Source organism: Vitis riparia, chromosome 5 (assembly GCF_004353265.1).
Source record: "Vitis riparia cultivar Riparia Gloire de Montpellier isolate 1030 chromosome 5, EGFV_Vit.rip_1.0, whole genome shotgun sequence".
NCBI classification, from domain to species: Eukaryota; Viridiplantae; Streptophyta; class Magnoliopsida; order Vitales; family Vitaceae; genus Vitis; species Vitis riparia.
In genome coordinates this window covers 2,408,045-2,421,921 of record NC_048435.1, presented here as the reverse complement: position 1 = coordinate 2,421,921, position 13,877 = coordinate 2,408,045, and the positions used below count along the sequence as shown (strand labels likewise).

Here is a 13,877-nt window from a genome sequence, read left to right as displayed (position 1 = left end):
GTGGAAATGAGAAAAACGAAAACATATTTGAATATAAGGATAACTTTTGTAACTAATTTCAAAAATAGTTGTGAAAAATAGTTTTTGAAAACTGTTTTCTGATTTTCGTGCAACAAAAGTTTATATGAAATTTTAAAATGTTTTTAACTTGTTTTAAAATAATTTTTATATCTATTGTTTTATTTTTAATTATTTACATAATTACATTTTAAAATAGTTATAAAAAAACATGTAAAAATAATAAAAAACAATTAAAAAATGTGATGTGAAAACACTCTGTTTTTTGTTTGTAAGAATAAAAAACAGAAAACGATTTTAGGTTATTAAACGGATTTTTGATGTTTTTATTATGTTTTTTGTTCTGGAAAAATAGAAAATAGTTCTAAAAAACAGTTACCACGAAATTATTAAGGCATTTGTATTTCTTTAAATATTAAAAGTAATATGTTGAAAATGTTTTAAAATAATAACTCATTTTCAAAACATGTTTTCGCTTTCTGCATTTCACAGGATGTATATAAAATAAAATAAAATTTAAGAACAGGGCTTTTAACTTTTAAGCGGGAACGCCCAAATTCAAAGGCTTAGGATAGACGAAGAGATTTGCAGGAGCGCAGAGAGGCTCCAAGGCGGGCAGCCATGGAAGAGGTCATATCTGGAATACTCACGGACCTTGAAGCCCACTCCACAGCCAGCCTCTCTGACCCAAACCCTCCACTACCCATCTCCCAATCCACCCTCTCGGATCTCCAAACTCTGCTCGACAACGCCATCGCAACCGAGGACTCACATCACATTGACCGCCTCTTCGAAGACCTCTCATCCAGAAACCTCTCGATCTCCTCTCTCATTCGCCCTATGGCCTCTGCCATGGACTCAAGCCCCACCCACATCTCCCTCTTGGCCTCCAGAGTCTACCTCTCCTTGCTTCTCTCCCTGAATGCACCTGTTTTCACCCTCTTCACTCCCATGGCTTTTCTTTCTCTTCTTCGCTCTATTCGTCAGTGTTTCAAGAATCGAAAAATGGGTCCTCCTCGGTTCGGTGAGTCGAGTCGGGGCTCGTACGCGGCGGCGTATAGAAAGAGGAAGGGGGGTGGGCGGGCAAGGGGTGTTAGGAGTCGGGTGAGGGAGGTTGATGATGGTGATGGGAGTGAGGAGAGTGAATTTGATGTGAGAATGTTGTTCTCTGTTCTTGAAAGGCTACAGCTGGTTCTGGGTTTGATTCATTTAGACCGGTTTCCTGATAGTTTGAAGTCTTTGGTTCAGACCGTGGCCGAGATTCCTGCCATGGCGCTTGAATTGTGTGGTAACACAGCAAGTTTTGATAAATTAACCCATTTGTGTTCCCGGGTCTTGACTGAAGTTTTGAGTTCTGAGCATGGAGACCAGGCAACTACAGCGGCTGAGGTTTTGAAGTCGTTATCGCCTTTGATTCTGCTGGCTAAGTCGGAGGCTCGGACATTTGCATTGGGATTTGTGATGAATCGGATGATGGGTATGGCTAAGGAGTTTGATGGTGTTAAGAAAGCAATCGTGAATCTTCCTAGGTATTTGTTGCAGAAGGCCCCTGAGAAGTCTGAGCCTCGGGCTTTGGCTGTGGAATCGGTGATGGAGATTGTTAAAACTATGGAATTTGAGGAGCAAATTGGGTTTGTAAAGTATGTGGTGAAGATGACCCAAGGAAAGTCCCATTTCAGGCTTTTGGCGGTTGATCTTTTTCCTTTGCTTATAATGTCACTGAGGGACCCATTGGGGGTCAATACTGGAAATGAAGTCAAGAATTCATGGGGGTTGAATTGTTTGGAGGCTTTGATTCAGCGGTGCTCGGATGCTACTGCAGGGATTCGAGCTCGAGCTCTGACAAACCTGGCACAGATAGTGGGGTTCTTGTCCACTGATGATAGGAATCAGGTCATGTTGAAGGAAGTAATGGGCTTTGGCAGTGCATCACATCAGAAGCTGGAAGGCGGGATGAATGATCTTTTGAGGAAAAGATGTATGGATGAGAAGGCAGCCGTGAGGAAGGCTGCACTTCTTCTAATTACCAAGTTGACGGGTCTTCTTGGTGGTGAATTTGTTGGAGACTTGCTCAAGACAATGGGCATGGCTTGTTCAGATCCGCTTGTTAGCATTAGGAAAGCAGCAATTTCAGCCCTATCTGAGGTTTAAGTTATTTTTGTGCCTCATCCATTGTTTCCTGTTGATTACTTTCATCACCTGATATGATACTAAGCAATATTGAAACTGACATAGATGCCATTAAAGATCCCTTCTGAATACCATATGCATAAACTTCCTACAAATAATACTTCTGGCCTTGATTTTTCTATGGCATTTAAACCTACTTTGTTCTATTCGGCATGAGAAGTACAAAAACAAGTAACTGTTGAATCAATTTTAATTGTTCCATTTGTGTTTGTTCTCTTTGGTCAATGAGGATATTACTACATGAATCAATTTAAAAAATAGGGAATAGTGTTGCAATATCACTGGGTTATTTTGTGAATATATTAGGGGGACACTTTGAGTGTTTTTGTGAGATGAATATTCTACCTTCTTTGTGTTTATAGTTAGTCATCATTCATAGCACACTGTCCCAAACATGAGAGTCCTCTGCATGCATCCTGTTCTGAAATTCCACTTTTCAAACGATAATCAAGACCATCAGCTTCATGTAAAAAGTTTGACAAAGTTTAACACCTATTGCCTATATAAATGGCCATCAGATATGTGGGCATAGCAATGGACCCTTTTGCCTTTGTGTTTTTTAGGCATTTTCATAATTCCAATAAATGCATATGGAAATATATTTTTCCACTCCTTTATTTTTGGTCTGAAATCATATACTGATGCACCCATTTGGATCTCTGCTTATGCAAATGTGTGCAATCCTAATCATTTCTCTGTTTTTTTTTTTTCTTTTAATTCTGCCAAATGATCTCTTTTTTGGCATTTCTTAATCTTATGTTGCACTCACATTGCTTTTGTAGGCTTTTAAAACATTCCCAGATGGGAATGTGACAACAGAGTGGCTACATTCTATTCCACGTTTAATAACTGATAATGAATCTAGCATTCAGGAAGAATGTGAGAACCTGTTTCTAGAACTGGTCTTGGATCGTGTGTCTAGAGCTGGATCCACTGTTTCAGCACACAAGAAATTGGTTTGTAATGATTTGAATGCCAAGACAAAAAGTCTAGAGATGGAAATTGAGCTTTTATTTCCTGGAGAAGTTTTGGTTCTGTTGAAAGAGATCTGTAATGGGGAGGTGGCACCTTGGGTGAAGAAGATCTGCACAAGCCTAGGAAAGAAGAAACGACTGAAGCCCAAAATTGCTGTTGCACTTCAGGGTATGATAAAGGCATCTGAGTCTCTGTGGTTGAGCCATTCCATGCCAATAGAAAAGTGGACAGCCCCTCCTGGGGCCTGGTTTCTTCTATCAGAGGTGTCAGAGTTCCTCTCAAAAGCAGTGGACTGGGAGTTCCTCCATCATCATTGGCAGCTCCTTGACAAGAATGGACCAGGGGTTGAATTTAGGAGCCCAGTACAAGATTTTGATGATGGGGTAGATCGCATCATGTCCAATTCTGTTGCTTGGGCTGGAGATCGCGTTTTTCTATTGAAAACAATTTCCAATGTTTCTGTGGAACTGCCCCCTGAACCTGCTGCTGCTTTAGGTCACAACTTGCTTACACGGATTGAGGAGTTCAACATGCATTCAACTGAGGTATTTATCATTTGGCATCACTAATATAGTGATATGGTATACAGAAAGGCTGCTTTGTTTTCTCTCCTTATATTCTCATTTCCTTTGTTGCACACTGATCTTGCCATTTTCCAAGGTCGTCGGATAAAAATATGAATTTGCTTTGCCTGCTATACAAGTTTCAGGTGATCTGAAATGGATACAGAGATTACAATATGTGAATTGCTTAATAGCTTGAGTTGAAGTTTATCTAATATGTACCATTTTATGGCAATAATACTGCAAACTGTGTAATAAAAAAAATTTATACAAATGAATAGGGTTAACTAGCTCAAGTGGCTATAAGACAATTTGATGGGGGAAAGCCTTTTAAAGTTTATTCAAGGAAGAAAGGGAAGACCTAAGTAAACTTTAAGTAGGATTAATATTAATTAGAATTGAATAGGGATTGGTATTTGTTGGAGTCTAATTAGGATTAGCTAGTTGAGTTATAATATAATTAGAATTTGAGTCATGATAGGTTATTAGAGTCCTAGTAGAATTGGTTATTAGAGTCCTAGTAGAATAGGTTATTAGAGTCCTAGTAGACTTTGGATTTCTTAGAGAAGCCTATAAATAGGCTAATCAATGTAAATCAAAAGGATGAATTTTGATGAATAATATTATACTTTCTTTTATTGCAAGGTTGCAATCCTCAATGGTGAGACTCCATTGATTTTCTTCTAGGTGAGACTCCTAGAAGGCCTTAGTGAGACTCTAAGGTTTTCCATCTTTTCTTCATTGTTTCTTCTTTCTCTCTATTTCTTATCTTATAATTTTCTCTACCATAAAGTTTATTCCTTGTTCCTCTCCTTACACCCTAAAAATAAAACCCTAGCCCACCTACCCTTGAGTGTAGGCAACCATCCTAGGGTTGTCCTACATCAATTTTGGTATCAGAGCCAAAATTCTTGGCTTGAAGGCATATGCAATTAAGGAGCGGAGCAACTTATGCAAGCATGAGTTCCAAAAAAACTTCTAGCAATCAAGATGCCGCTACAATACGCTTGGAGGAAATTTCAGCCACACAACAATCCCATCAAGATGCTATAATACAACTAAATAGCAAACTTGATGAGATCATGAAGTTATTAGAAAAGAGCCAAGAAAAACGACCAATTGAAGAGGAGATCGCAAGTCATCAATTTAGACAATCGCCAAATCGATCACGCGAAGAACAAGACAATTTTATGATGGGGAATCAAAGAAGGGCCAAACTTTTTGAGCTAGATGATGATGTGACAAAAAAGGTACGTCTTGAAGTTGCTGAATTTTATGGAAAACTAAATCCAACAGCTTTTCTTGATTGGATTATGTCAATGGAAGATTACTTTGATTGGTATGCAATGCCCGAAAATAGAAAAGTTCGTTTTGTGAAGGCAAAGTTGAAAGGAGCAGCACGTCTATGGTGGCATAATATTGAGAATCAAGCTCATAGAACTGGCCAACCGCCTATTGACACATGGGACGAGATGAAGTTGAAGATGAAGGAGCACTTTCTCCCACCTGATTATGAACAACTTATGTATACAAAATTGTTTTCCCTTAAACAAGGTCCCAAGTCCGTTGAAGAATATACAGAAGAATTCCATGAATTGAGCATTCGAAATCAAGTGCGGGAAAGTGATGCTCAACTTGCAGCCCGCTACAAAGCTGGACTTCGAATGGAGATTCAACTTGAGATGATAGCTGCACACACTTATACCGTAGATGACGTTTATCAACTAGCCCTCAAATAGAAGAAAGCCTCAAATTCCGGGTTTCCAGGCGTCCAAGTTCACAAATTGGGAGCACTTTCTCCAACAGGACAGCAAGCAAACCTTTAAGCACATCAAACTTCAGAACTCCTAATCATGTGAATGGTGGGGGCAACACTCAACAAACTTCGAATGTGGCTTATAAGAATGGTAATAAGGGGCAAAATTCAACGAGTAATGGAGATAGAAAAGTAGACGTGACTCCTTTATGCTTTAAGTGTGGTGGGCATGGTCATTATGCTGTTGTATGCCCAACCAAAAGTTTACACTTTTGTGTTGAAGAACCAGAATCTGAATTGGAAAGTTACCCAAAGGAAGAAGAGACCTACAATGAAGATGAAGTTAGTGAAGAATTTGACTACTATGATGGTATGACGGAAGGACATAGTCTTGTAGTACGACCTTTATTAACCGTTCCAAAAGTAAAAGGAGAAGAAGATTGGCGGCGTACTAGCATTTTCCAAACATGTATTTCTTGCCAAGGGAGATTATGCACCATGATCATTGATGGAGGTAGCAGTTTGAACATAGCTTCACAAGAACTTGTTGAGAAGCTAAACCTTAAAACAGAGAGACATCCAAATCCATTCAGAGTAGCATGGGTTAATGACACCTCTATCCCGGTAAGTTTTCGTTGTTTAGTGACATTCCTTTTTGGTAAGGACTTTGAAGAGTCTGTATGGTGTGAGGTCTTACCCATTAAAGTAAGTCATATTTTACTTGGAAGACCTTGGCTCTTTGATAGAAAAGTTCAACATGACGGCTATGAAAATACATATGCTCTCATACACAACGGACGTAAGAAGATCCTTCGTCCAATGAAAGAAGTCCCTCCAATTAAGAAGTCAGATGAGAATGCACAACCAAAAAAGGTACTTACTATGTGTCAATTTGAAAATGAGAGCAAGGAAACTAAAGTTATTTTTGCTTTAATGGCTCGAAAAGTGGAAGAATTTAAAGAGCAAGACAAGGAATATCCAGCAAACGCACGTAAAATCCTTGATGACTTTTCTGACTTGTGGCCTGCGGAGTTACCTAATGAACTCCCTCCTATGCGTGACATACAACATGCCATTGATTTGATTCCTGGTGCATCATTACCAAATTTACCAGCCTACAGAATGAATCCAACAGAGCATGCTGAATTGAAAAGGCAAGTTGATGAATTACTTACTAAAGGCTTTATTCGTGAAAGCCTAAGTCCTTGTGGAGTTCCTGCCCTACTAACACCAAAGAAGGATGGATCATGGCGGATGTGTGTGGATAGTCGTGCAATCAACAAAATCACAATCAAGTATCGATTTCCAATTCCAAGACTTGATGACATGCTAGATATGATGGTTGGATCAGTAATCTTCTCAAAGATTGATCTAAGAAGTGGATATCATCAAATACGTATTAGACCAGGGGATGAATGGAAGACATCTTTCAAAACTAAGGATGGATTGTATGAGTGGTTAGTCATGCCGTTTGGACTAACCAATGCTCCAAGTACCTTCATGCGGATTATGACGCAGGTATTAAAACCTTTTATTGGACGGTTTGTTGTTGTCTATTTTGATGATATTCTTATCTATAGTCGATCTTGTGAAGATCATGAGGAACACTTGAAGCAAGTAATGCGCACTCTTAGGGCTGAAAAGTTTTACATTAATTTGAAAAAATGTACTTTCATGAGCCCTAGTGTTGTATTTCTTGGCTTTGTTGTGTCTTCTAAGGGTGTTGAAACAGATCCGGAGAAGATCAAAGCTATTGTTGATTGGCCAGTACCAACAAATATCCATGAGGTGCGAAGCTTCCATGGAATGGCTACATTCTATCGACGATTTATTCGAAATTTCAGCTCTATTATGGCCCCAATTACTGAATGCATGAAACCTGGTTTATTTATTTGGACCAAGGCAGCCAACAAGGCATTTGAAGAAATCAAATCCAAGATGGTGAACCCTCCTATCCTATGCCTACCAGACTTTGAGAAAGTATTTGAGGTGGCCTGTGATGCTTCCCATGTGGGAATTGGAGCAGTCCTTAGCCAAGAGGGACATCCTGTGGCTTTCTTTAGTGAGAAGCTCAATGGGGCAAAGAAAAAATACTCCACATATGATCTTGAATTCTATGCAGTGGTGCAAGCAATTAGGCATTGGCAACATTATCTCAGTTACAAGGAGTTTGTTTTGTATTCAGATCATGAAGCCTTGCGATATCTTAATTCTCAAAAGAAGCTTAACTCTCGACATGCAAAATGGAGTAGTTTTCTTCAACTGTTTACCTTTAATTTAAGGCATTGTGCAGGAATTGAAAATAAAGTAGCTGATGCCCTTAGCAGGAAGACCCTTCTCTTAGTAAACATGTCAACCACTACAATTGGATTTGAAGAATTGAAGCATTGCTATGACAATGATGCTGATTTTGGAGATGTTTATTCCTCTCTTTTGAGTGGTTCAAAAGCAACATGTATTGATTTCCAAATTTTAGAAGGGTACTTGTTTTATAAAAATCGTTTATGCTTACCAAGGACTTCTCTACGTGATCATGTCATATGGGAACTTCATGGAGGCGGAATGGGTGGACATTTTGGACGAGATAAGACCATTGCTTTGGTGGAAGATCGCTTCTTTTGGCCTAGTTTAAAGAAGGATGTTTGGAAGGTTATCAAACAATGTCGAGCATGTCAAGTAGGAAAAGGTTCAAAGCAAAATACGGGGTTATATACGCCATTACCAGTTCCTTCCAAACCTTGGGAAGACTTGAGCATGGATTTTGTACTTGGATTACCAAGGACACAACGGGGCTTTGATTCTATATTTGTTGTGGTTGATAGATTTTCCAAAATGGCACATTTTATCCCATGTAAGAAGGCTTCGGATGCTTCTTATGTTGCTGCCTTATTCTTTAAAGAAGTAGTTCGATTGCATGGATTACCACAATCCATTGTTTCTGATCGCGATGTCAAGTTTATGAGCTATTTTTGGAAAACCTTGTGGGCCAAGCTAGGTACTCAATTAAAATTTTCAAGTTCTTTTCATCCTCAAACTGATGGACAAACAGAAGTTGTCAATCGCAGTCTTGGCAATCTTTGAGATGCATTGTGAGAGATCAGTTGAGAAATTGGGATAATGTCTTACCACAAGCCGAATTTGCTTTCAATAGTTCCACTAATCGTACTACTGGGTACTCACTTTTTGAAGTGGCATATGGGCTGAAACCTAAGCAACCTGTTGATCTTATACCATTACCTACTTCTGTCCGCACCAGCCAAGATGGTGATGCATTTGCACGTCATATACGAGATATACATGAAAAGGTACGAGAAAAAATCAAGATCAGCAATGAGAACTATAAAGAGGCAGCAGATGCACATCGAAGATATATTCAGTTTCAAGAAGGTGATCTAGTGATGGTTCGTTTACGACCAGAAAGATTTCATCCGAACACATATCAAAAGCTTCAAGCTAAGAAAGCAGGTCCATTTCGGGTACTAAAGCGGTTGGGTGAGAATGCTTATTTGTTAGAGCTCCCTTCAAACTTGCATTTTAGTCCAATATTTAATGTGGAAGATTTGTATATCTACCATGGCCATCACAACGATGTAAGTGAAGAGTTGGATCTTCAATTACCACCTACTCTTAGCCCACGTCCTGAGATCGAGTATGTTCTTGATGATCAACTTGTGTCTACTCGACAAGGTGGATACCAAAATTTTTGGTGAAATGGCGAGGCAAACCACATTCTGAGAATACATGGATTACGACAACGGATTTTCAGAAGATTAACCCCGATCTCTATGAATTGTATCAAGCATCTAACTCGTCGGAGCCGAGTTCTTTCAAGCCGGGGAGAATTGATGGGGGAAAGCCTTTTAAAGTTTATTCAAGGAAGAAAGGGAAGACCTAAGTAAACTTTAAGTAGGATTATATTAATTAGAATTGAATAGGGATTGGTATTTGTTGGAGTCTAATTAGGATTAGCTAGTTGAGTTATAATATAATTAGAATTTGAGTCATGATAGGTTATTAGAGTCCTAGTAGAATTGGTTATTAGAGTCCTAGTAGAATAGGTTATTAGAGTCCTAGTAGACTTTGGATTTCTTAGAGAAGCCTATAAATAGGCTAATCAATGTAAATCAAAAGGATGAATTTTGATGAATAATATTATACTTTTTTTTATTGCAAGGTTGCAATCCTCAATGGTGAGACTCCATTGATTTTCTTCTAGGTGAGACTCCTAGAAGGCCTTAGTGAGACTCTAAGGTTTTCCATCTTTTCTTCATTGTTTCTTCTTTCTCTCTATTTCTTATCTTATAATTTTCTCTACCATAAAGTTTATTCCTTGTTCCTCTCCTTACACCCTAAAAATAAAACCCTAGCCCACCTACCCTTGAGTGTAGGCAACCATCCTAGGGTTGTCCTACATCACAATTGTTTTATGATAGCATTATTCTACATATACTTTAATTGAAGAAATTTCTAAACAATGTGCTGCTCCTATGGGGAATTTGTTCCTTCAGGTATTGGGCATGCAGTTCATTTCTTATTCATGTGTGCTTTTTCTACTGTGTTTCATACGATCCACCTTTAATGCTGTGGACTTTAGTTTACCGTCCACTCCTTAATAAATTATGGTTGATAAATTGATTTGTATATGCACAGTTATGCAGGAAGAGAATTTGTGATAATGTTAATTCCATGATATATATCACATGTGCAAATTGATTGTAGCTGAATGAACCAAGCAGAGAGGATGTCACATGCATATGGTTCTAGATATATTTGGATGTAGAAAAAGGATTCTTGTATCTGGCCTAAAGTTGTTGGCTTTAAGGCTTTGTTAAGTTAATTTAATAGCATCAGCATGTCATCATATGTGAATGTTTGATGTAGAACTTGGAGAAGTTGCCTGTGAAATCATAACCATCAGTTTATTTTTGTCGTTTGGAAGGAAAGAAATTCGTTGGCTTTTGGGAATGAGGTGTTGTCAATCCAAAGGTTGAAACATTCTTTTGTATGTAATCTGTGGTCATGGGTGAGGATGTTTATAGTTTTGAGCCCGCGGTCTCTGGTTAGCTTTATTGAGTGGCTAGGCTTTTGTTATAGGTAGGGGCTCCGGCTCGCTTCCTTGGTTTTGAGTCGAGGGGCTGCTTTTGTATACTCTTTGTATACCTAGAGGACACTAGTTTGGTGTTTCCTCTTTCATTTTAATATACTTCTCTTTACTTATCAAAAAAAAAAAAAAATTTTTGTCTTTTGGGTTCATTGTTTTTTAGTCTTAATTTAGCACTTTTTTCTTGTTTTAAAAAGTCAAGTTTTCATTATGATGTTAGCCAGGGTGAGCTTTAGAAAGTTTCTACTTGTTATTCAGTTTTGATGGAGGCTCTGTTTTGAGAATTCAAGGGTTTTCCAGGTTGAAAATGGAGATCTTCCTTTCTGCTTTCAGTAATGTCAACTCCATACTTGATGTTTTCAGTGATCGTGTTAACATTTTCTTGCTGAATCCATAGCAGTATCCTACTCTGTGAAACCCATGTTTCTTCTAATATATCTCTGCATGTGTGTGATTGTTTTGTGTTGTTTGGTGGCAGGTTAACGCGCATGTAAAAGCACTCAGAACATTGTGCAAGAGACAGGTTTTAAATCCTGATGAGGCTGATGACCTTGTTCAGAAATGTGTACACAAACTTCTCTCTAAAGCTTCTCAGATTCTAGATAAGTACATTTCAGAGGCCTCAGAAGCAAACATAGACAGTGACTTTCGCACACCACCTGGAGGTGCAAGGAGGAAAGGCAGAACAGCATTGACCATGTCCAGATCATTGTCACGAGCAATTACCGCAGTTTATACTATCGGGTCTTTGGTTATCATTTTTCCTTCTGCCAATTTGGATGCCATTATTCCAATTTTACACACCATAATTACCTCCGGAAGTTCTGATACAAAATTGTATAAGTTACAAGGCAATACATTTCCCTTAAAGCAGGCAGCCCCTTCCTTGTACATTCATGCATGGGTGACAATGGGGAAAATCTGCCTTGCAGATGGGGAACTTGCAAAGAGATACATCCCTTTGTTTGTGCAGGTTTGGTTTTCAACCTGGTGTGGCTTCTGTATTTCCTTTTTGTTTTTTCCTTATGCATTGCCCTTTCTAACAATTTTTCCTGTGAATTATCACTGAAACCTGTTTGCTCAACCTTATTTTATTTTATTTGCTTCTATTTGCTTGATCAACTTGCTGTAAAAGTAGTCTGAGTTCACACACCATGCATGCATTGTTCCAGGAACTTGAGAAGAGTGACTGTGCAGCCCTCCGCAACAATATTGTAGTTACATTGGCAGATTTTTGTGTCCGGTACACTGCTTTAGTTGATTGGTGAGGGCTATAAAAAATTTAAAAGTATGACAATGTTTCAAAGAATCTCTTTGCTATTCTAACTAGCTATTGTTGAAGTTAACAGTTATGTATCAAAGATCACAAAATGTCTTCGTGATTCATGCGAGCTTGTGAGAAGGCAGACATTTATACTTCTTTCTAGATTATTGCAGGTTTGTTTCTATTTCTATAGCTTTGTCATTTATGATATTATTCTCCCATGTTCATTTTTGAAGATCAATTAAGCGGCAGCAAAGTTTTTAATGTTCCTTTAACCTTATTATCATGCCCAGAGGGACTATGTGAAGTGGAGAGGAGTACTCTTCCTCCGATTCCTTTTGTCTCTTGTTGATGAATCAGAAGAGATAAGGCGGCTTGCAGATTTCCTCTTTGGGAATATCTTGAAAGGTTACACTGCTTTTACAGTTACTAATCTATCTCGTCATGGAAACAATGATTTATGTTTATCCAGAGTGAATTCTTCATCTGATGTGTTTGGATTGCAGCCAAGGCACCTCTTCTAGCTTATAACAGTTTTGTTGAAGCCATTTTTGTTCTGAATGACTGCCATGTCCATAATGGAGGTAATGATTCTCAGAGTAAGCAGACTGAAAGAGACCGTTTTTCTATTAGGTCAGTAAATTTCAGATTCAGTGACTAGGAAAACAGCTAAAATTGGAAAGAAGATCCAATGTATATGTATATGATTTTTTTTTTTCTTTTCCAGAGGTAATGATGAAAAGTCAAGATCTAAAAGGATGCACATCTATGTTTGTTTGCTGAAACAAATGGCCCCAGAGCACCTTTTAGCTACTTTTGCAAAGCTATGTGCTGAAATCCTTGCAGCTGCATCTGATGGCATGCTCAATATGGAAGATGTCCATGGACAGTCTGTCCTGCAGGTAGTAATCCCTGAATATTGGTGTGTGAGCTTCCCTAGTTTCACATCGAATTGAATAGATCTTTCTCCTCTATTTATTACACCAATTACCAATTAGATTGTGTCGTATTACAATGGAGGAATGCTGCAACCATTTCATCACAAAGTGAACCACATGAATCACAGAAATGGCCTCTGTTTTCTTTTGGGTCATGAATTTTCTAGCTAGAAACTTGTGGTTGTTTAGTAATGTGTTTTTTTGGTTACTGACATGTTTCTGTGTACAATTATCTTTTGTTGAATTGATGAAACAGGATACTTTCCGAATTCTTGCCTGCAAAGAGATTCGTATCCCATCAACCCGTGGATCAACATCCGATTCAGCAGATGGGGAAGAAGAAGGCTTAGATGGTGGAGCAGCTTCTGCTGCTTCTGCTGCTAGAGGAAGGGCCATAACTCAAGCAGTTAAAAAGAGCCTTGTCCAAAACACCATTCCCATCTTCATAGAGCTGAAGCGGCTATTGGAGAGCAAGAACAGCCCCCTTACAGGTTCCCTCATGGAATGCTTACGAATTCTTCTCAAGGACTACAAGAATGAGATTGATGACATGTTGGTAGCTGATAAGCAGCTTCAGAAGGAGCTCATTTATGACATGGAAAAGTATGATGCAGCAAAGGCCAAATCCACAGCTGCTGCAGCTGTGGCAACCATGCAGCCATGTTATCGTTCCCCCCATGTTTCTAAGTTCACAGAGAGGTTGCCAGTTCATTCAAGAGTGGCTTCAGCAATGTCAGATGCAGTGGCTGCAGCCACAGTTCGATCAGTGCTCAAGGAAGTGAACAGGGGGTCTCCAACACCACCCTTCACTTCAATTGGTAGACCCAAGCTCAAGTCTTCCATGGGAGGAACAACCTCTTCTAGGGGAGATAGACCCTTAGATGTCATAGAATCTTTGAGGAGAAGACAGTCTTTCAATTCTGATGACGAAAACTGTTAATTGCCCTAACTAGTTGTTGGGGTTTTGGTCTGGTTTCAATGTAGAGAATGGAAAAAATTATTTGCATATAGTTAGTTAGTAATGATATCCTCTTTATTTTATTAAAAAATTGTGATAAAATAAAAATTTATG

General features: G+C 38.7%; 1 protein-coding gene across 1 annotated transcript; it reads left to right on the top strand.

The window, feature by feature from the left end:
• Window positions 1–576: 576 nt before the first annotated feature.
• LOC117914640 (condensin-2 complex subunit D3) lies at window positions 577–13,854 on the top strand. The gene is made up of 9 exons (XM_034830054.1): window positions 577–2,163; window positions 2,991–3,728; window positions 11,082–11,576; window positions 11,776–11,867; window positions 11,953–12,040; window positions 12,161–12,275; window positions 12,374–12,500; window positions 12,595–12,769; window positions 13,062–13,854. The coding sequence occupies exons 1-9, from the start codon at window positions 640–642 to the stop codon at window positions 13,743–13,745; spliced, it is 4,038 nt and encodes a 1,345-aa protein (XP_034685945.1). The 5' UTR covers window positions 577–639; the 3' UTR covers window positions 13,746–13,854.
• The last annotated feature ends 23 nt before the right edge of the window (window positions 13,855–13,877 follow it).

Coding starts and splice junctions, on each gene's coding strand:
- LOC117914640 (XM_034830054.1), top strand. CDS start 640: ATGGAAGAGGTCATATCTGGAATACTCACGGACCTTGAAGCCCACTCC. Junction 12,041..12,160: donor TTCTTTCTAGATTATTGCAG/GTTTGTTTCTAT, acceptor TATCATGCCCAG/AGGGACTATGTGAAGTGGAG. Junction 12,501..12,594: donor AGAGACCGTTTTTCTATTAG/GTCAGTAAATTT, acceptor TTTCTTTTCCAG/AGGTAATGATGAAAAGTCAA.